We start from the raw sequence: 21,672 nt of genomic DNA, 5'->3' as shown, positions 1-21,672 counted from the left end.
CCCCCAAATGTAAAATTAATTTACCTTTTCTAGATACGTGTAACTCCATATTTTACCATCTGCCCACGTTCTGGAAACGATGTTCCCACTGGGATCATACTCCATTTTCTCAGTCCAGGGCCCTCTCTGGATGAAGGTGACCAGGCCAGAGTGTGAGTAGGTGATGTTGACCTCGTTGTACTTGCTGAGGGGGGACCAGAGCACGGGCCGCCCGCTCTGGTCGTACATGATGCGCAGGGTGAACTTCCGATGGTCGTCGTAAATCTTCCCCGTCCTGGTGACGTGGTCAAAGTCAATGGAGAGCAGGTTCCTGTTGTGGGTCTGAACACAAAGGAGCAGCAGGGTAAGAGCACAGTGCACAGGCAGCACAGACACGTCGGTGTCAGCCCTAATCAGAGTCAGCAATGCTCTCACACTGTGACCTGGCCCTTGCTGAAGACAAGAAAATTGAGAAGATTCAGATGAGAAACAGAAGGACAAAAAAAACCCCTGTTCCTTGCATTCAGTGTTATTATATTTGGCATTACAGGATGTTTGTACGTGCTAAATCCTCACCTCTGCTCTCACCTTTTCCTGAGCTTTTCTCAGCTGTGGATGACATTGTTGACTCCAGCCAGGGACGTGTAGTTAAGCCCACAAACTAAGAAAGATCTACCACCTCCCATCCTGTGCTGAGCTCTGTGAACAGTGACAGGTCAGGGACAGCCCTCCCAGCCCAGGTGACACCCTGGTGCTGCAGAGGGCAGAGCTGTGCCTGCAGCCCCTGCACGCCCTGCTCACCACAGGTCCTTGTCCCAGTGACACCAGTGTGTCACTCCCACACTCCCGGCAGCCAGCAGCTGTGCCTGGCACTGGCCACGTTCCCTGTGGTAGCTCTCCCCACACCTGGGGGCAGCAGCTCGCTGTGCCTGACACAGACAACACAGCCCAGTGCTCAATTTGAAATCAAGTTCAAACCTGAGCCAGATCCATGAAGACAAAATACATTTATCCAGTGCTATCATCATCTGCCTCCTGAGATCATTCGGTCACTGGGAAATCTCTATTAAACACCATTTCAATCAGAAATATAATTTAGGGAACCATAAAGTATTGTTCATTGACATGTCTTTTTCAGATCAATGCCCCATGTGCTTGTTGCATTAATCTCCCACATTTTATCTGCTCACTCTGTTCCATGAATAACTTCCCACAGCACAGACAGTGCAAGGCAGGTGTCAGCACAGAGCCTCTTCCTCCTCCCTCAGACCTGGAGGCACAGCCACCAAGGAAATGGTTAATTAACTCTGGTTAATAATTCAGGATGTGATTACAATGAACATTTCTTTCTCCTTCCTCTTTCCGTTTTTAGATACAAAATAATCTGAGGATCTAGAAGAAGCAGGTGTTCTTCCTTCAACCAGCATTTCTGGAGTTTTATATACACACAAGTCTAACTTTAATAGTGTTCATTTACAATAGCTGTAAAATACCTATATACCCCTATAGACTGCTGGAACTCTCACAATTTATGCTTTAATGATAGTTAAGGAGCCCAAGCAAAATGTCATGCTCAGTTCAACTACATTTACTTGTATACAGACTGATGGTTTAAGTTTAATATAATATATTTTTTAGCAAACTTCTTAAAATTTCTGAAAAAAAATCCTCTTGGTGGCAAAATAACTGAAAAGCAAGCAGGGGGTATACCCTAAGTCATATTCATTTAGGTTCTATGTACATGTTTAATGTTCTTATTGCTATTATTATCTTGGTAGAATGCAGTTAGGAGAAAGAAGAGCCTCGAATACAGATTGCTTGCAAGCTGAATTCCAGAGACTATACAACAAATAAGAATGAAAACCAAATAGAGGCAGAATTAGCAGCCAAGTGGAAAGCAGCAGTAATTGAAAACTCACAGAGTTAAAATAAGGTTAAAATACTTCCCTTATACTGCACATTTTATGTCTCATTTGTTTACTTTCTTATATTAAAGTTAAGTTTAACAGCCTTCTCAAGGCAACACAGGCTCATAAATGGGTAGGAGGACTCATCTCAACGTCCCATTGACAAGCTGATTTCAAATTCCAGTGGCTTCATGAAACGACTCCTCCAAGACACATAAAGCACAGCGAGGAGCCCCCCGAGAGTGGCTGAACTTGTGAGGCTGCTGTGAGCCAGGGAAAAAGTGCTCCCAGTGTCAGGCTGGAGGACCAGCTCAGGAAAACAGGGAGAAAATTCAGCTGACTTCAATAATTGTCAGAAGTGCATAAAAAGATATATTTTTAAACATTTGTTGACTCTACTTCCATTAGTTTTTTAGCTAGAAATTCTGCAGTGTAAGTAGCAAATAAACGTGCACTTCTCCTGCTTTCATTTCCCTGTCCACTCTGCCTGATGTGTAAGTCAGAGCAGATAATTGCATCCTTTCTTTGTCTGTGTTTTGATCTGAGCCAATGCAAACTCACACACTCTGGCAGAGGACTTGGTCCCATCTAGAATTTGCTGTAAGACTGCTAAATAAAGGGAGATCATTTGCTAAGTGCAGTAATGAACATGGCTGGCAAAGCCTGGGTCTGCAGGACTTTTGAACCGAGGCCAGTGAGTTACTTCTGTTGTTTGTTATTAAAAAAATAGATTTAAAAAAAGAGGCAAAAAATAAGTAAGGCTGGCCAAGCATTCAATTTTCAATTTTGCAGACATTCAGTTATAAAACCTGGACTGCATCCAATGCCACGTTCCTCAAGTTATGCAAAAGTCAGGAGGGAGCAGAGCTGCATTCTAATCAGTGCATTACTATGCATCATGCTCATCAGATTTAACAGCAGCCTTTGCTTCATTTTCAGAAGTCAATTAAAATAGCAGTTCAATTGATAAAAAAGAAGTCTTGCTAGATTAAGATTGATGTTAAAATGCCTGATTGTACGTAGATTTATTATTAATATAAAATGCATACATGCCCACAGACTGTTTTATGTACGTTCAGGAAGCGCTGGGGCAAGCAGTTCTTCACTTAAAGGAAACCTGTGGTTAATTTCTGCTTCCCACATTGATTCAGAGCCTGAGATAAAGCTAGATGACTGTTCCAGCGTTTCAGTTAACTTACTCACTTCTGTGCCATCTCTAGAGCAGAATTCACACCATGCAGAAACCCAACTTTTTAAAGCCCAGTGTTCCCAGCATTATTCAGAACATGTAACAGGGGCTCCTTTCCAAAACTGGGAATAACACTGATAGAGTGACATGCTCTCATGATGCTTGCTAATTGCTATTAGAATTAAAAAAGTTAGGACCAGGCAGAGAAGGAAAAGCTTTATTCTCTTTCTTCTCTTCAAGTAGGTCATCCTTTATCTCGTCCCCAGCTACCTGCCTTCCAATTTATACCTTTTAGCAGTCAAAGCCGTTTGTTTCACTGATGGTATCAGGACTGATTTCTAACTAACATCTTTATACCTCATTTCTATGCTGTTTTTTTTTTTCCTTTCTCAGAAAACTCTTCCATTGTGCTGGTTTTTTTTTTCTTTAACTGAGGGCTCCTGCAAGTCTGTTCATTTCCACTGAGAACTGCTCCAATCCCCAGAGCTTTTCTCTACATGTATTTTCAAAGTTCAGCACAGTTCTTTCTGCCCTACATTGCAAGCTTTCTAACACACTTCCTATTGTGCCAGGCATGGCATATTAAGTGTTTAAATACTTTCTTTTAAAAATATAACTCTCTAAAAGTTTTCAGAAGGTCTGTCCAGAATCTCATCCAGCATAATGACTTTCAATGATGCCTTTTTTTTTTCCCAGCAGCACTCAAGGAGCTGTGCACAGTAAGTCCTAAATCCATTTCATTATTGGGTATACTGCTTCAAACACACTATAGGATGGTGCTTTTGTCCCTGCTGTGCTCCATTTCCTATAATCCCCAAGAAAAGAGAGCTGTCTCTGGGCAGACTCCTTTGCTGCACTGTTCCAGCTCCTTCCATCTCCACTGACTCTCCATTCCAGCAGCATCTCAGTGCTAAAGATGAGCTCCAGGATCCAGATATTTCTGCTCTTCTCCAAAGTCCTTCTTCATGCTGTTGCCAGCCTCAGAAGTCCACCTGTCCCTTTCTCTTGTGCCTATTTACATGGTGGCTCCTTTGTGCAGAACACAATTGGACCTGATGATCTTAAGAGATCAAATATAAATGATTCTGTGATTCTAACATTTCTCCTCCTTTCCGCTCTGAAATCCTCCTTTCAGAGGAGCCTGTGCTATCACCAGGCTCTCTTCAGTCTCCCCTGCCAGAGCAAGAGTCCTAGAGCTCAGGACAGCCAAGGGAGTCAGCACAGGCAGCTGGCCTGTCCTTCTGGGCAGGCAGGGACAATCCCTGTCCTCTGGGTCTTGGATAGGTGGAAAAGGACACAGCTTACAGAAATAGGAATGCAATGGTCAAGAGCTGTGCTGCTGGTACACACTTTCAGAAGGGCAAAGGGTAAAAGACATCAGCATACCAAAATTATTCTTATGCTGGTCTTTCACCTTCCATCCTCTCTCTGGATGAAGGTGAAGAGGGAGAAAGAGGAATACATGAGTGGTTTTCTACACTAACAGCCTATTCCAGAGGTAGGTCCCTCAGTTACCTCTGCATACCTTCAGTGCTGCAATATTTCCATGACCATCCTATCCCTCCTGCCAGAATCCATTTCATTTTTTTTTGCCAGGCAGTGTTAAAGATCACATAAAAACAAGTGAAAATACAAAAGAAACTGCAATTTCAACAACAGAAAACACAAACTGCACAATGGAGAAAGTCTGCAAGATGAAGTAGTTGCATTAAGCAGAATTGTGATGAACAACTAGTCCCTGGCAATGCAAGCAGAATAGATGACTGACTGCAACCTTTCTGTTTATGATCTTTTCACATAAGATTCTTATAGAAAAATGTGCCACCCTGTTATTGAAGCACAAAGTCACACAGAAAGCCTCCAACTGAGGAGGCAACGTGAGCCAAGGAAGGCAGAGTTTGGATCCTGCCATCTTAACATGTTTGTCACTGCTACCTCCCCAGACAGGGCTATCACACTAATTCAGAGAGGGAGGAGGCAGAAGGTGGGCAAGAAGAACTAAAAGAAGCTTTTGCCCACTTGCAAGATCCTAAAAGGTAACTGTGGCTGTCAAATCTGAACAAATCTGAACAGTGCCCTTTCAAAGTGGTGTTTTACATACAGTGCCCAGCCTGGCCAGATCTTCCAAGCCTTGCATTTTTGACTGAGCAGTTGAAAGGCAAACAGATGGTACACTTACAAAAAAATCTATAGTATCTCATAATCAAAATGAGATGGTTTTGATTTTGGTGGTTTTGACAATGCAGAGATTTTAATAACCACCTCTATATTTTCAGAGCTAACAGGTGTACCTTCAGACATAATTCCTATCCAGAAAGGTTGTAGTCAATAGCACAGTATTTTTAAGGCCAAAATTCCCAGTTGTACTATTGGTACAGGCAATTTAAGTGGTATTCATGTGAAAATCAGAACTGGTTTAATAAAAAACCTGTTTAGCAAAGTAGCAATCTCTTTCAGCCATGATGTTATGTAATTAAATGCTGAATGTTGACCATCTGTCATTGTGCTCACAGGTAAAAATAAACCAACGATGCAATGTTAAAGCAAATCTTTCTTGGAGCCCTGGTGGAGCCCAGCCAGAGGGAGCTTTTGGAGCATGTGGCAGGGGCAGAATTAACACACAGCCTGTGTGGATGCACAGGGAGTGAGGCTCTCCATGCCTCTGGGTCACAGCAAAGGAGCTGGCCAGGACAGCCAATGTCACAGCCAAAGTCACAGCCCAAGTGTGTCCTGCAGGAGCCCTGGGCAGCCCCTGGCTCCCCTTGGCTCCCCCAGGACAGGAGGGTATCTGATACATCTGACACAGGCAAAATGTGGCTCCAACTTTGCGGCTGTGCAGAGTAACTTCACACTGCCCTTTGCTCACAGCTTACTCCAAAGCGGTAATTAAGTCCTTAGTTGAAAAAGAAGAGGAAGAAAAGAAGTAATTCTGTCTTGAGGTCAAATCTTACTATCAAAATCAAACAGAGATCAAACATCCCTGAGAGTGTTGGTGGAGTCTGGTTTTGAAATTCATGGCTGGGGCCCACCACTGATCCAAAATTTTCACTCTTACAAAGTATAACGTTTCAACATGATTTTAGTTCAATGACTTTCAAAGGGAACACTGCACTTAAGAAGTGTAAGAGGAAGCCTTACCCTCAGCCTTCTCTCAAATGTAGAGATGTTGCCTTTGGTCTGCTCCCTCCTCTGCCTCCATTCAATGAGATTTGAGTTGTGCTCTCCAGGCAGGGAGATATTGCACTTCCCCAAGGTGGGGCTGACCACCCCTGCCAGGATGTGAGGTTCTGTGTTGAGGGTGATTTCCATCCCGCTGGCAAAGGTGACCCTCAGAGACCCGTCTGGGCTCACCCTGTAGATGTTCTGGGTGTTATCTGTCAGAAAACAACAAAAACCAGGGCTCAGAGAGGAGCTCAGATCTCCAGGTTTACAGCCCAAATGTGAGGCACAGCAGGGCTGAGTTTGTGACCCGGGGAGGTTGCAGACAGCTGAATACCAACTGCAGTGGGAGCTCTGCAAGCTGTAACCTCCAGCCCTCCCAGGTCTGAACAGCTTTTTATTACATTTGGCCTGATGATTTCCATTGTGAAGGTTTCCTGCAGCAGGAATAAAGAACTTTTGCTTTCAGCTTAAAAAGTATGTAAAGCCACAAGCTGAATATTGAGCACTGATATTGTGATGGCCTTTGCACATTGCAGATCCCAACAGGAAAATGTAATGCTTGAACAACTCAAGAGTATCTGAGGTCAAACAAGAGAGCTGTTTTTCAGATATCCAGGATGACAGCCAGTCTCCCATTCTGTTCCTGTGTCACAAAAAGCCTGTCCTCTTCTCCATTAAGAAACCCAAACAAGGACAAAGAGCTCAGATTGATTAAACCATGTAAACCCAGAACTCTGGTGATAAATCTGCAGGTTCTGGAGGAGGACACTGGGGCACCTCCATTAGGCAGAAAGCAGAGGGTTCTTTTGAGATAAATGGTATTACCAGGAAAACACTGTGGTGTCTGCAGGGGTTGAATCCAAATCTAATCCCCAAGGCAGCCACTAGCAGAGGTGGGCTACATTCTCCCCCTGTCACCAGGTCACAGAACTACCAGAAAGAATACACAGCATTGGCCAAACAAAAAATGGCAGTGGAACCTGTCATTCTCCTGGCAAGTATTTCTTAGAATAACAAAGCTCAGTGTGTTACAGTTTAGTCCACGTCCTCCAAATGCTGAAGCAGAAAGCAGCATGTAAAGCCTGGAGACATCAGAGACTTCAATAATTAGATTTTATCCATGGGATCCTTCTAGGAGAAGAATTATTCACTTGTGGCTTGTTTCTAACTGGCAGCCCAGGAGATTTGTAGCTGTGTGTGCTGAAGCAAGGAAGAAACAAAGGAACTAATTCTAATGCCTTTTTATTTTTGGCCAACAGTTGCAAATGCAGTAATGTCTAGGGTTCTAACACAATGGTTAGGGAAGAAATAACAGAAATGCTTCTATTACCTTGTTTTAAAGTATATATTGTAGAGGTAGCTGAGAAGTTTGTGGCTGTGATCACGTTCTCCCTGTTTGAAGTATCAAGTTCCACTCGTGTCAGTTTTTCCACATCACTGTGGAAGCTGCTGACTTCCCCTGTGGGGAAGGTTGCATTGGTCAGGTGCCCATCGGAGTCATACCTGCAGAATGATGTTAAAGAGCCATGAAAACACACCACCACTGTCCTACAGGCACTCCTAAAAGCTGAAAAAATAGTGCAAAAAGAGCAGGAGGCATTGTCACCACTGTGCAGTAAGTAAAAAGGTAAGAATTGCTCCACTTAGTCACTCAAAAATGCATTCAGTACCTGGTCTGAATTCCTGCTTGGAGTCTTTTTCAGTGGTGCTGCATCAAGTACAACTGGGAACAGTGTGGGATGCCAGCTGCAGCACCCGGGCTCTGGCACAGGACTCAGGGCTGCCTGGGGCTCCCAGTGGGCTGCCAGGCAGGAACAAGGCCACTGGAGGTCACTCGGTGCTCAGACATCCACCCACCCCAAACCCGGCAGTTTTGTACCCACCAGACTGAATAAAACCAGTTCTTACCCTCCACGACCCTTAAAAGCTGCCTTCTGTCACAGATGTGTGAGGCACATAATGTGAGTGGTGAATGTAAAAAGGGCCCTAAAGCGTAACCACAGTGATAAAATTACACAGAAATCTGCAGGAAATAAGTTGCCTACATGGGTTTTGCTCTTGTGTTTCATTTCCCATGGGTCTACTTAAATCAGCAGGAACTTCTCACCTAGAATCTGGAGCACCACATTTCAGTTCACCTGAACTTCATCAGTGCTAAAGAAATTCTTGTAGCTCAAGGTACTTGATTATCAATCAGGCCATGTTACCAAAAAGTCAATAATTAATTCCAGAGCTCTGGAGCAGCAATTCTAACAGGTCTTTTCAGTTCTACCAACATATTTCTTCTTTTTGATGGTTCACATGGAAACCAGCACAGAGCATTGCTTGGTGCTTGATATTGTTTCACAATAATGCCTCACATCTTAAAATCTTATTGACGCTGACATGTTTTTATTCACCTCAGACAACTCACTGATATTGCAGAGTATTTGCATGAGCAAAACCAACTCATGTTCATAAAACAGAAACTTATTGTGCAGGTATGAAAGCATAATTAAGTTTTCATGTATTATGAGCTGTCTCCTCTCCCAGACCAAACTGTTCTATCAGCTGGCAGAACTGCACTGCCAATGAAGCCCTTCCAATTCACATCAGCACATGGTATGGCTTTGTCCTTCCCTTTAAGCTATTGGCATAATTCCTTTAGGATCTTTATTTGCCCCTAATTAGTCAGACAAAATCTATATGTCACAAGAAATACTGGTAAAAAAAAAATCAGGATTTTTTTGTCTTCCCTCCAATATAAAAAAAAGAAAAACAGAGCAGCTGTCCTTTTCCAATTAAACACTAAAGAAGGAAGTAGTGACCATCTTGTGGTATTCTGACGACTAAGTTAAAATTAATCAAACATTAAATTCAAAATAATCTCTCTCCTTTTCACCTCTCACTGCCCTTATATATATTGTGTGGCTTATTTACATTCTCCCCTTCTGCTGGTTCTGTGCACGTGGACTGGGTGCCACAGGCAGAGAATAAAACTGACTCAGATCACTACTTCTCATCATCAGAAAACTCCACGAACACCAGGCAGTTATATTTCATTTACTGCTTGATCAAACAGGTATGACAGCTTGGTAGGTTATTTAGATTTGCTACTTTACCACAGAAAATCCCACAAAACTGCATTTTTAAGGTCCAAAAAATATAACTGGTTCATTGCAATGTACTTGTGCTCAAGGCACAGGATCCACCCTCACTAAGGATCCAGCTTTGCTGCGGATGGTGCTGCTGCTGAGTACAAAAAAAATCATTTTCAGCAGTGCAGCTGAGAAAGGGATGGAGAACTCCTGGCTGGCCAGGAAGGGCAGCCCACAGCAGAGGGCTCTCACTCCTGCAGATGGCCCCACTGACCCCAAGGAGGACATGCAGAAAAGGCTCAGTATTGATTCCACAGCGTGAGCATCTAAAGGGTTGGTTTTTTTTTCCTTCCACATTGCTCCAAGAAACTCAGCCCTCTGAGGCCAGGTTCTGTCACCTTCCACATGATGAATAACACCACGCTGGGGCTCAGCTCCTGCAGTGTCCTACCCATACTAATAGGGGTGGAATCATGACATATTTCTTCATGTTAATTTGAGGCTCCGTAATGCCACTGTTAATCATGTCAGTGACCATTTAATCATGCAAATAATTGCAATGATTTCAGTGCTCACATGAGGAAGTGCTCACCAGTATTTGAAAGGCACACATGGGGATATTGCTTCACAATACATTTGCATTTCTATGTGTAGCACAGTTAAGAGTTATATCATTTCGAAGGGAAAGCAGTCTAATCAATTTTTTCAGAGAGTTGTTTCTTGCACGTGTTTTCTTGTCCTTGATTTAATAGAGGCCCAGTGCTTCCTCTCCCCTTTTACAGCTTTAATGACACAATATTAAAAGAAATCTAGATGACTTAAAATTGTACATTAGCTATAATTGTATGCAAGAGCCCTTTCAGCACTTCAATTCCATCAGATTAGAGTAGATGGATGACAAGTACTTTTGTAGGTGGTTTTCTACCACTTAATAATTTCCCTCTGCAAGTGAATCTGACACAGAGGTAGATGTTCTGAACAGGTCATTATCTTTGCTCATATTCCCAAGTATGTGTGATATGTGTTGTTAAACAATCTCATCCCTATTTCAGCTTGGCAGTGCCATGGGTCGAACTTTTGGATGTGAATGCAAATCTGGCTTAAGCACAGAAGATGATTTCAAGCAATTTGAAAGTTGCTCTTAGTTCCAATGCTACATTCTCACAGTGCTTACAAGCAATTCATATATATATATATAGGTAAACCTTTCAAACAGTTCTAATTTTCAACCTGAAATGGGCTGTCAGTACAGAATGTGACCTCCCTGGAAAACAGTATCTGGGTAGAATACAACTAAGGCCATCACAGCCCATGAGCCATTCATGGCAGCAGGTGAGCAGCACCTCCTGAAAGCACCAATTCGAGCACAGAGCTGCTGACAGCCCACTGCCCCTCTGACTGCAGCAGGTCAGACTCTGAACACATCCTGGGCTCATGAACCAACACATTCTGTGTTCCAGTCACTGAGGAATTTGTAATGTATCGTGAAAATGACTTAAGATACTGGATTGAACATAAACACTAATGACACGATTTTATTTAATGAACATTATTTAATTCTGTTGCTGTTTCTGTCGTGCTGAAGTTGTAATTCTGTTAATTTTCCATGACTGATTGAAGGCTGGCCGGAGTGTGTGGTCATGCAAAGCCTGGACAACTCAAAGCCTGGGTGAGGACAGTGTTACCCAGCCTGTAGTTAAAGCTACTTAATTTAGCAAAACCTCTCTGTGTTAATCACATACATCATATAAATCCTCCCAAGGCATAGGTACTTCCTCATGAATAAATCTACACTACATACAGTGGGAGGCACCTGCAAGCAGGTAAAGTCCTTTTAAAAGATCTTTCAACATTTGAGCCGTACTTTAAAAAGAGGAACAAGCAATGGTTGTGTGAAATGGTTTATGCTCAATGTCAGTGGGACAGAATGCCAGCACTGAAAGGCACATGACTAAAAATAATCTGCTCTCCCCTGCTCTAACAATGAAGCCCTGCTACAAGGCCTGCTGATCAGCATTTTAATGGACATGACTTGGAGCTGCTCTAAAGGCCCTTTGAAAGTGCCATTGGCCCGTGGCCTGGACTGACACCAGCATCAAGTGGGGATATAAATGGCCAACTCTCAGCACTGAAATTATTAAAAAGAAGCATACATACATTTACAGTCAGCTCTGTTTATAAAAGGTGACTCTGATCACCGTTTGAAGAGCACCAGGGTAACAGTGAGCTTTGTGCTGGTGCAGAGACAGTTTAGATTTCCACCAATAGATGTTTGATAATGATAACTGAACAGGAAGATCCTGTATGCTTTTGTTTTCCCATGTATTGTAAGAAAGGCCCTCTCTAATGGCTTATATGCCCACCCTATTAATTTAGTCTTTGGCAGAATAATAGAGAACAGGATGAAGAAACATCCTGTTGAATAAAAAACCCACATACTGGGCAGCATTTTCTCTGCCTTTATCCTACTTCCATTTGAAGAAATTACAATTCTAAAATCCTGTAATGACAGGGACTCTACTACCTTTCCAGGTGACTCAGGCAGTAAGTAACTCACTTCTTACCAATGTGCTTTTTGTCCCAGCCTCACCTGGATGGTTTTCATTTCAGATTTTGACCATGAACTCCTATGCTCCACTATTATCCTCCCTAAGGACTCTGAATTAGGGATGTGATTTCCATCCTGCACTTGTTGCATCCTCAAACAGGGATTATGACAATTAATTACCAATAATGAGAAATCCTGATACAACACACCTCTTTATAAATCAAAAATGAACTTTCTCTTGGGTTGTTCTTTCTCTGGGACCAGACTGGGATGTTCTGACTCCATCTTTAACTGTCTTGTCTCAATATCCTGTTTATGAAGCCTTTCCTACCCCCCTTACATACAGCCTTTTGCTATTACATATCCTTTTGCTATTATTATATATCTTCCTCCCCTGCTGATAGAGACAAGCTCACTCTTGTCTTTGAATTCCACTGAGATCCTCAATTTCCTTTGCAACACTCCCTTCTCTGATGAGTATGCTAATTTCTCCCTTTCTGCCCTCCTCAGGAATTTTTCAAATTCCTGATTCATACCACAACTTTCCTGTACCCCTTAAGTGACAAAAAAAAAAAAAAAAATCTCTTCATTTAGAGAAACAGATTCTCAACAAGAAAGTGCAAATGAAGTGTAATTTCAGGCAATTTCTGCTGCACTTAACAGGCACTGTGCACAGAGCATTTACATATGACAGGTTTAGGCACCTAAGAAATGTCAGTGCCTGTGCAACAGCACTGCTTGTCCTGTCTCACACAGTGTTAGTAGCAGGGTGACTAGAGCTGTCTAAAAAAGTATCAGTGTTTAAAATGACTAGGTGACTAAATGTTTAAACGATTAGAGCTGTCTAAGAAAGTTTCAGCGCTCACTTAAAATAAGAGTTTAATGTCTGGACTTACTCATACACGGTCGTCCATCCGTTCTCATCACTCTTGGTGGCCAGAAGCCCCGTGTTGCCCGGGTACGTCATCAGGGCCAGGTTGTAGCCCTGGGCATAGACCCTTTTGAGGACCCCGTTGCTGCTGATGGTGAGCCAGTAGACCTGTCCCCCGGGCACCACCACCCAGAGGGGCAGCCCACCCGTGTCCCTGCGGATGTGAACCGCGCCGCCGCTGCTGCTGCTGACGGTGCCCAGCTCGCCGTCGGCGCCGTAGGAGAAGTTGTAGATGTAGTCCCTGGTGATGAGGTTGAGGGTGTGCAGGTGGGTGCCGTTGATGGTGAACTGGTAGAGCTCCTGGTCGGCGGGGGAGGCGATCTCGTACAGGTGGCCGTCGCTCAGGTGCGCGCTGTTGCGGCGCACGGCGCGGATGCGCACGTTGCCCAGGTCGGCCACCAGCAGCGTGTCATCAGGGGACACTGCCAGGGAGGAAGGGGCCTTCAGCTTGGCATCTTTGGCGTAGCCACCATCACCTGGAGGAGAAATGGCTGTTTTAGTGATCTCTGATGTCCCCGTTTCAGCTGACCCCCAGAGCCTGACACGCTGCTTCTCCTCAGCGTGGACCTGATATCTTCTGAGCCGGGGCTCTTCCCAAGGGAAACTTTTCAGCCGTTTTCCTTTTCCCAAACAACCCTGTGTAAACAATATTCCTTTCCCATGACACCAGGAGTTGTTTGCTATTTCTGTCACTGAGCCAATGGCAGAGGTGTCAGCCCTATGGACCAATAACGTGCCTCTTAGCCCAGTGTGTTATAAAAGGGCTGAATGAACTGTAAATAAACCTTCTGATTTCTTCTCTCCTGACTGCAGTCAAACATCTTTATTTTGTGTCCTATTGCAACACCTCAATATCATTTACTGGTCAATAAAACAATATCCTCTTCCAACTAATTAAATCCCTGTTATCTAAGGTAGGTGCAATTCTAAATTAGTCTTGGTGAAGACAAACAGGAATATAAATTATCTGATTCACAGCATTTTTGCTGAGTCCCAGACCCTGCTGTTCAGAAAAGCTTTAATGCAGAATTGTGGAGGAAAAAAAAAAAACCACAAAAAACCAAACAAACAATCATGACACCTCAGGTTTCATTCCCTACTTACTGTCTGTTGGCATGTCTTTAAAGTAGAACTGTGTTGTGAACAAAAAGAAAATAAACCCCAGTAATTCAGCTAAAATGACACTGAAAGAAAGATTAGTTTATACTTATTAAAAACTCAACACTACAGGAAAACAAAATCAGAACACTAGCCAAAAAGTGCCTTGAGAAACAACTCCTTTCAATATCTCTTGACAATTTATTTGGTTTGTGTCATTTAAGGTTTCAAAAGGATTTTTGCATTATCCTGGGCTGTATGTGTCTATCAAAATGAGTTTACATGAGCAGGATTTCCTGTAACTAGCAAGAAAGCATATTAGACCTCACTCTTAGGGAAAACCACATTACTGTGTGTATTGCTCTCCTTCTCCTGACTGAGGCATGAAATTGCTGGAGTGTCTGAGCACACCCCATGCTTCCTTGGAAATAGAAAAATCAATGGATCTTTTTGCCAAGCTGACCCTGCCTTTCACCAAACCAGGCTCGACCAATCATTAGATTTGCCACAGCTTTTTTTCATTTTTCAGCACTGGGAGTAATTTTCCTCACCAGGAATCCTGTCCAGGGTTCTGTTCCTCACTGGTCTCCTGCAGCCACCATAAAGCTGGCAGCACTTGGCAATGCACAGGAGGCTTTGATTATCATTACAATGCTGGGTCAGCAACCCACCTTTTCTGGAAGACCATTTGCATTTTTTCCTCTCTGTTCTCGACATACTTAATGTTTTCTTGTCAGCAATTAACCTTTTACTTGAAATGAGAGGCTTAAGAATGATGATGACATTATTATGGAGCTGAAGACAGCGGTTCTTACAGATGTCAGGATGGCAACAAACTGCACACCTCTGTATGGGAATGCTGCTGTCTGCCCCAGTCTGTTTTTATGAAATAAAAAGAGCCACACTTTGTTTTGGTGCATGCAGGGCAGTGGCTGTCCTGGTGACAATGTCCAGCAGTGCACTGCAGACCTGGCACTGGCTGCTCCAGTTTAAAACACACAAAGAAAAATGCTGCACAGTGTATGTTTGCACCATTTGGCTGGTGGTGCAGCATGACATGAGTGATAAGAAGGCATAAGCTGATGTATTGCACTTGATATGAAACCCCTTGGCACTCTTCCTGCTGGGCAGGGCTGCCTGTTCCAGGAGCATTTAGGTACAATTTGGTACCATCTTTGACAGGGGCAAATGCAGCTGACATGGCAAGACTAATTCTGAACAGGGTGTAATCACTGTATCAAAGGAGAAAAAGCTAGGAGTATCCTGAAGTTCCTCCAGTGGCAATGGAAGACTCACATCTCAGAAGCCAATGGATTAAATCCACAAAGCTCTGCTGATAAGGCTTTGGGCTTTCCAAGGAAACTGAATCCCTGCTATTCTCTCACAGAATCATAGACTGTGTAGGTTGGAAGAGACCTTCAAGATCACTGATCCCAACCCAGCCCAAACACCTCAACTAGACCACGGCACCGAGTGCCACATCCAGTCTTTAAACACGTCCAGGGGTGGTGACTCCACCACCTCAATTCCCCTTGCTGCTCTGCTGCCCTGCGGCGTTAGCAGCGCTAAATCCAACAGCTGCCAGCCAGGACACAGCGGCATCCTCCCCTCACCCGAGAAGCAGTCGCAGTTGGGGTCGATCTTGCAGTCGCAGTCCGAGGGCGCCCCGGCCACGAGGGAGATCTCCCCGTTGGTGGTGACCTGCTGGATGCGGTTGATCTTCCTCTCGTCGGTCTCGGCGATGTAGAGCACGCCGCTGTGGGACACGGCGATGGCCCGGGCCGACTCCAGCGTGGAGTGTGTGGCCACCCTGGTGAGCAGGAAGTGGTCCATGCCCGGCACCTGGCAGTGGATGGGCCGCCCCGCCACGATGCGCACGCGCCCGCGCTCCGAGATCTGCAGCACGATGTTGTTGTCCAGCACATACAGGGAGTTGTCCAGGGGGTTCACTGTCAGGTCTGTCGGCCACTCCAAACGCACCTGGGAGAAACAGCCAGGGGAAAAAAGGGGAAAAAGAATGGTTAGGGCAGTATGGCAGTTTTATTCATCTCTGGTCACATCATCAAGACACCTCGTGGACCCAATATTTTCTGCGCCTGAGAACTGCTGAGCTCTTCCCAAGGGAAACTTTTCAGCAGTTTTGTTTTTCCCAAACAACCCTGTGTAAACAATATTCCTTTCCCATGACACCAGGAGTTGTTTGCTATTTGTGTCACTGAGCCAATGGCAGAGGTGTCAGCCCTATGGACCAATAACGTGCCTCTTAGCCCAGAGTGTTATAAAAGGGCTGAATGAATTGTAAATAAACCTTCTGATTTCTGCTGTCTCCTGACTGGGGTCAAGCATCTTTATTTTGTGTCCTATTATGACAACACCTGGCAGATTGTCTCAGTGTGGATGCTGACAGCTTGGTCAGAGAGAAATTTTCAAGCACTGGACAGCAAAAAGGCCTGTGAGAGAGAAAGTCAAATAACTTTCCTATACACTGGTCTAGGGAGCTGTGAGAAAGCTCAGTAAAAGAACTTAAAACAATCCTTGTACCTGGTGTTTGTCCTTGTTGTTGATTTGCGAGATGTTTACGAAGGGGTGTAGTTTTTAATTAGCCAATTATGGTGAAGGGTGTTAATTAAAGGACCAATCATGTCCAGTTGTATCAGAACAGTCCATAAAAAGATGCAATTTCTAATTTCTAATTTCTAAACTGTGATATATGGATGGATTCTAAGAAGACTGAGAGTCTGTGTTGCTCATTCAGCCACCTCCAATACAACAGCAACATCTCAGTGTTGCTTCTCCAGTACCTTTAATTAGGTTTGGAACAAATTTCAACAAGCACACTCTTTTCTGAGGTGTCACTCCAGTGTGGAACAAAATTTGATTTGAAAAGTAATTTAGCACCCTCTGAGAGGTATTTGCACAAGTCCATTAAAGCGGGAACTTTATTATACCTATGCAGTCATGCAAATAAAACCACACACTTCACGTCACGCAACATCAGCCAGAAAATTTTCTAGGTCTGAATGTTATTGTTTCAAGGTTGCAGTCAATGCTGGCAGAGTGGAAAACAGTGAGAGGTTGTCAATGTCGTAACACTTTAATTGCCTGTTAGCACAAAAGGAAAATGACATACTAGAAGGGTAGGACACATTTCCACTATTTATTTACTAAGCAAGAAATGTTAACAAGACTTATATGCCACGAGAAATATAAGCTTAATACTCTGTAACAAAATAATACACCAATATATCATACTTTGCAGGATAATGTAGCCAAGCCTAATTATTTATAATGATTTTGCTTTGTGAATTCATTATTTCAGTCATGGATTAAGTAAATTTGTCATACTTAAGGGGAGCTTTTTGCCTTTGTGCAGGTGAGAATGCCAACCAAAGGAAGTTTCAAACCAAGCTGGAGGAAAAAGCTGAAGAATGACCTCACTCATCTGACACCTTCTGCATTGTGATCTGGAGGAATTAAACATGAATCAAATGAAAAGTGGAGCTGCCTGTCAACCTGAAAGACAATGAATACACAGGCTGCTGGTGACAGCACGTGCTGGCCAGAGCTTCCAACTCCTTCTGCTGAGAAAGGATTGCTGAGCTGGGAAACAGCCCCACAGCAGGGCTGGTCCCTCTCTCCAGCTCATGGCCAGTGCAGCATTTGGACTCCAGGTTGTCTCTGGAAAGGTGAGAAAACAATGAGCCGTGCTTTTGTCTGTCTCAGGATGCTGAGTGGAATTTTATCTAAGTGGAATTTTTCTGGTCTAAATATTTCGGAATATAAATCATCAGAAGACAATAATTATCAGCCTAACCTGTAACTTTTATATGCTTTATATGCTACAGAAGCTTTCACCACTTCACTTAGCTATTTGATGCTAGTTTTGCTGATTTTTGCACTGTGCTAATGAAAAGCACGACGAATGCAGAGCTGCTGATGCTGCCACACTGCTGAGCACTGAGCAGCACCATATGGTGCAGAGTGTGCCCATCACCAGCCACCTGCTTGCCTGGGGTCAGCTGGGCAGCCAGGCTGCAATCCAAGTCTCTCCCTTTCTCCAGCATTTCCTGAATAATCTCATTTCCAGAGGTGCGCTGCTGTTTGGTACCTGATGTTTAATACTGTGAGGGCACTGTGGCTGCTGTGTCCCCCGCTGTGTGCTCACCACACAATTCCCAGGGTCCAGGAGCAATCCAGCTCCTCCTTGTGCCCAGTCCTTTGGAGCAGACATCGTCAGAACTGGCATTTAAACTGATGCTGCTGGGCTCAAGATTCCTCCTGAACCAGGTGGTCGAGTCCTTCCAAATGATCTAAATGTGGTGAAGCAGTTGGGAACAGATTCCTCCCGTGCCAGTGCTAATTCCTGTGCACTGTGACTGCCTGGGCTCCACCCTCTGCTCTGCACACCGCTGTCAGCTCCTGCTTCAGCTGACAGACCACTGGGACACCAAATAAAGCTCTTCACCTAACAGCAAAATCTCTACATGGCTTTCTCCAGGAGGCTTGGAAAAAACCCACATTTGCAATGCACCTTTTAATGCAGAAAAACTGCTTTTTCTACCGAAGTAGATGGATTAGTTTCAATGGAAAACAGACACCTTCAAACTTTAAGGGCCTCCACAGATGGCACTGCTGTAAAAATAATCTTTGATTAACTGTAACTAGATTATTCACAATTAAAAATCTGGGACAAACCCATCTATTTTACCATAATGACCTTGCCTAGCACCTGCAATGTTTTGATAGCTGGTTTTCTTTTGTGGACCAGCCCTTGCCCAGCAAATATAATGTGAATTCCTCTCACTGTGAAGGTATGTCTGGTGTCCTGCAGATAAATAGGGTCTGGTTTGGGCCTAAACAACTTTTTCTCTGGTTTATTTGAGGCTGATTTGGTTTACTGAGATAGAAGAAACTCTTATGCAGCTGCACATTTCACTTTGCCTAAAGCTTAACAGCTGTTAACTGCAAGCATATTTGCTTTCATACTGCCCATATCTGTAAAACTAGCTGCAGTGAGGTAAAAATAAATAAAATTTTAGCTGGAAACATCCAAACAACTTTTGTTCCTACACCAGAACTGCTGCCTAGCTCTCTGCTCTGGCAAAGCCAACTGAAGGCTATTCCTACAGCTTCCCTTCTGTCATTTAAAACGGTCATGGATGCATCTGTGGTTACATCTCATCTGAAATATGAAAGGTGGCACACACCTGTCTGGAGATTGCAGCAGAAAAACCAGCTGCTGCACACTGCAAGCTTCTGCTGCTGAAATTGGAGGGGGGAAAAAACCCCCTGAAATAGCCCAGTTAAAATTAAACATACACAATAACACAAATCACTGAGCATTCCTAATCTGAACAAGAAATTCACAGATCTAGAAAAAAATCTGCACTGTTCTTGTCAGGATTGGCCTTCCTGACATCTGAAACTGGTGTAAGATGGGCCTGCTGCTGTCCCACTCCATCCCCTCTCCCAGAGCAGCCAAGGCCAGTTTGTGTGCTCCTACTGAGAGCAGGCTCAGGACAGTTTGCTGGGAAAAAACCTAATCACCTAAATCAGCTTAAGCTGCAGTGTAAGTGCACCCTCAGGTTCACTGTTACCTTGAAAAGTCACTGGTTGTTTACTTCTCGTTAAAGCAAGCTGCCCTCTGGCAGCTTCTGTGACCAAACCATCAGTTGTGCTTCATTCAAAGGCAATAAACACATTACAGAGAAGCACCTCCATTTCCATCTGATACCACTGTGCCTACTGCAAAGCTTTTCCAGACAAAACCTCAGCGAGAGTTAGAATATTGAATCACTTAATATACCTTTAAATTTGAAGCAGCACTTCACAAGTCCATGTAAAAAAGTCCTTTTCCACATATACCTGTTTTTGTTAACTCAAAATCAGGCCAATTCCAAGCATTTTTCTTATATTCAACGGGACTTTTTTTTTTTTTTTTTTTTTTTTTTGAGCAGTGACCAGAAATGGCATTGCTGATTATCCCATTACAAACAACCAGCCAGGGTTTGTTTACTCTTCACGGACTGAAATTTTCAGGTGACAGTTCTGGTTCACAGGAGACTGAGCACATGCAATGGAAATCACTGACAAAAAAAGTGAACCCTTGAGCAATGAGACTTTTTGCATGTAAGTATTACCATGTCAGGTTCTTTGGGAATTCAGCATTTAACTGTCAACATAAAGACTCCAGCTATAGCTAACAATCCATCTCTGCTTTGAGAAGTGCAAAATTAACACCCACTGCTCTGGCTTTCTAACACATTTTTCATGTCCAGTGTTCTGGAAAACGCAAAGTGCACTAAGGGGGCTTTAGTTTAAATGGATTTTCACCAGGAGATCTCACCACGGGCTGCAAAGGAATTTCTGCTCCAGCATCTCCCCTCCTTCTTCACCACCCTGGCCATCTGCAGAGCTGTTCCTCTCACATATTCTCACTCCTCTCTCTTGAGGAGGTTTCTTCTCCTCAGACACATCATCCCAGAGGTGTTACACTGCTGTTAATGCACCAGCATCGGGTCCCTTCTGGGGCCAGCTGCCCCTGGACCCACTGGACTTCTCACAGCCCCTGCTGAGCCAAGGCAAGCCTTTACCACACAATCCCACTCCACCTTCCCTCAGCAAGGTGAACAACTAAATTAACAGTGGGTTTTGGTCAATGGCACTGCTGGGAGAGTCCACAGACACTGAAGCAGACGTGCCTGAAGATGCACACACATCCATGGGTTTGTGAAGTTTGGGAAGAACACGGCTTCACTTTTGGGCCTGAACATATGGATAAAACTTTCAGCACATTTTGTATGACATTTGATGGCTGAGCCATTTTTGGTACTGTTCTAAACAAATCAGATCAAACAATTTATACCCTTCAAATCAAAGTAAGACAAGCAAAGAGGGAAAAATTTATCCTCGTCTGCAAATGTTGGTTTCAAGAACTTAACTGTTTGGTTGTGGGGGTAAATTTCCCTGGTTTAAGTTTCATTTATCATGGATTAAAAGAAGCTGCATAAATCCCTAGAAAGGCTTCACCATTGCTTTGATTTCTTGCCATGCATTGCTTGTTTATTTTGATTCAATTTCACGTAGTAGCATGAAATTCATGCCAAAATTTCCCTGATAGTCCTGACTGATGGATTCCTTCCTATCTGTGCTGCTCAGCTTCAAGCACTTCTGTTTCTGCTACCTCTGCCTTTCTTCACCTCTAGGATAGGAACTTGCAGACCTGCTCATGGCCTCTTCAGCATTTCTCCTTTGCTGCTACCTTCCTTTTCTTAGTCTTTTATTTATCTGAAGAGTCACAGAATATCCTGAGAGGGAAGGACCCGTATGTATCGAGTCCAGCTCCTGATCTTGCACAGCACAGCCCCAAAAATCACACCCTGTGCCTGAGGACATTATCCAAATGCTCCTTGGACTCCGCCAGGCTTGGTGCTACAAACCCTCCCCTGTTCCAGGGCCTGACCACCTCTGGGGGAAGAGCCTTTTCCCAAAATCCAACCTGGACCTTTTCCCACTATCCAACCTGAACCTCCCCTGACACAGCTCCAGGCCATTCCCACGGATCCTGTTTATACTCACTTCAGATGCTGTTTCCAACAGATGTTTTTACTCACCACAACGTCCTTCTAAACAGCATTTCTCTCTTCCTGCCCAAACCCTTCCTTCTCTCTCCTCCCGGGACAGGAGTGGCTCCAAGGAAGGACTCACCCAGGCAGGCCATCAGGAGTGAGCAGGGGGGTTACAAGGCTGAAGGAGACTGCTTCTGCTTCCCTGAACTCTTC

The 21,672-nt window shown here is 44.0% G+C and overlaps 1 protein-coding gene across 1 annotated transcript in view; it reads right to left on the bottom strand.

The window, feature by feature from the left end:
• The window catches only part of LOC136370355 (teneurin-1), a 112,319-nt gene that overhangs the window by 10,474 nt on the left and 80,173 nt on the right, over positions 1–21,672 (bottom strand). Inside the window, exons 18-22 of the mRNA XM_066333718.1 lie at positions 15,505–15,871; positions 12,759–13,269; positions 7,568–7,740; positions 6,214–6,449; positions 25–321 (exon numbers count right to left, since the gene is read on the bottom strand). Coding sequence (XP_066189815.1) covers positions 25–321; positions 6,214–6,449; positions 7,568–7,740; positions 12,759–13,269; positions 15,505–15,871 — 1,584 coding nt within the window. The remainder of the gene's footprint in view (positions 1–24; positions 322–6,213; positions 6,450–7,567; positions 7,741–12,758; positions 13,270–15,504; positions 15,872–21,672) is intronic.

This window comes from Sylvia atricapilla, chromosome 21 (assembly GCF_009819655.1).
Source record: "Sylvia atricapilla isolate bSylAtr1 chromosome 21, bSylAtr1.pri, whole genome shotgun sequence".
Taxonomy (NCBI): domain Eukaryota; kingdom Metazoa; phylum Chordata; class Aves; order Passeriformes; family Sylviidae; genus Sylvia; species Sylvia atricapilla.
Note: the sequence above shows the minus strand (reverse complement) of the source record. Positions and strands in the feature narration are given on the sequence as shown.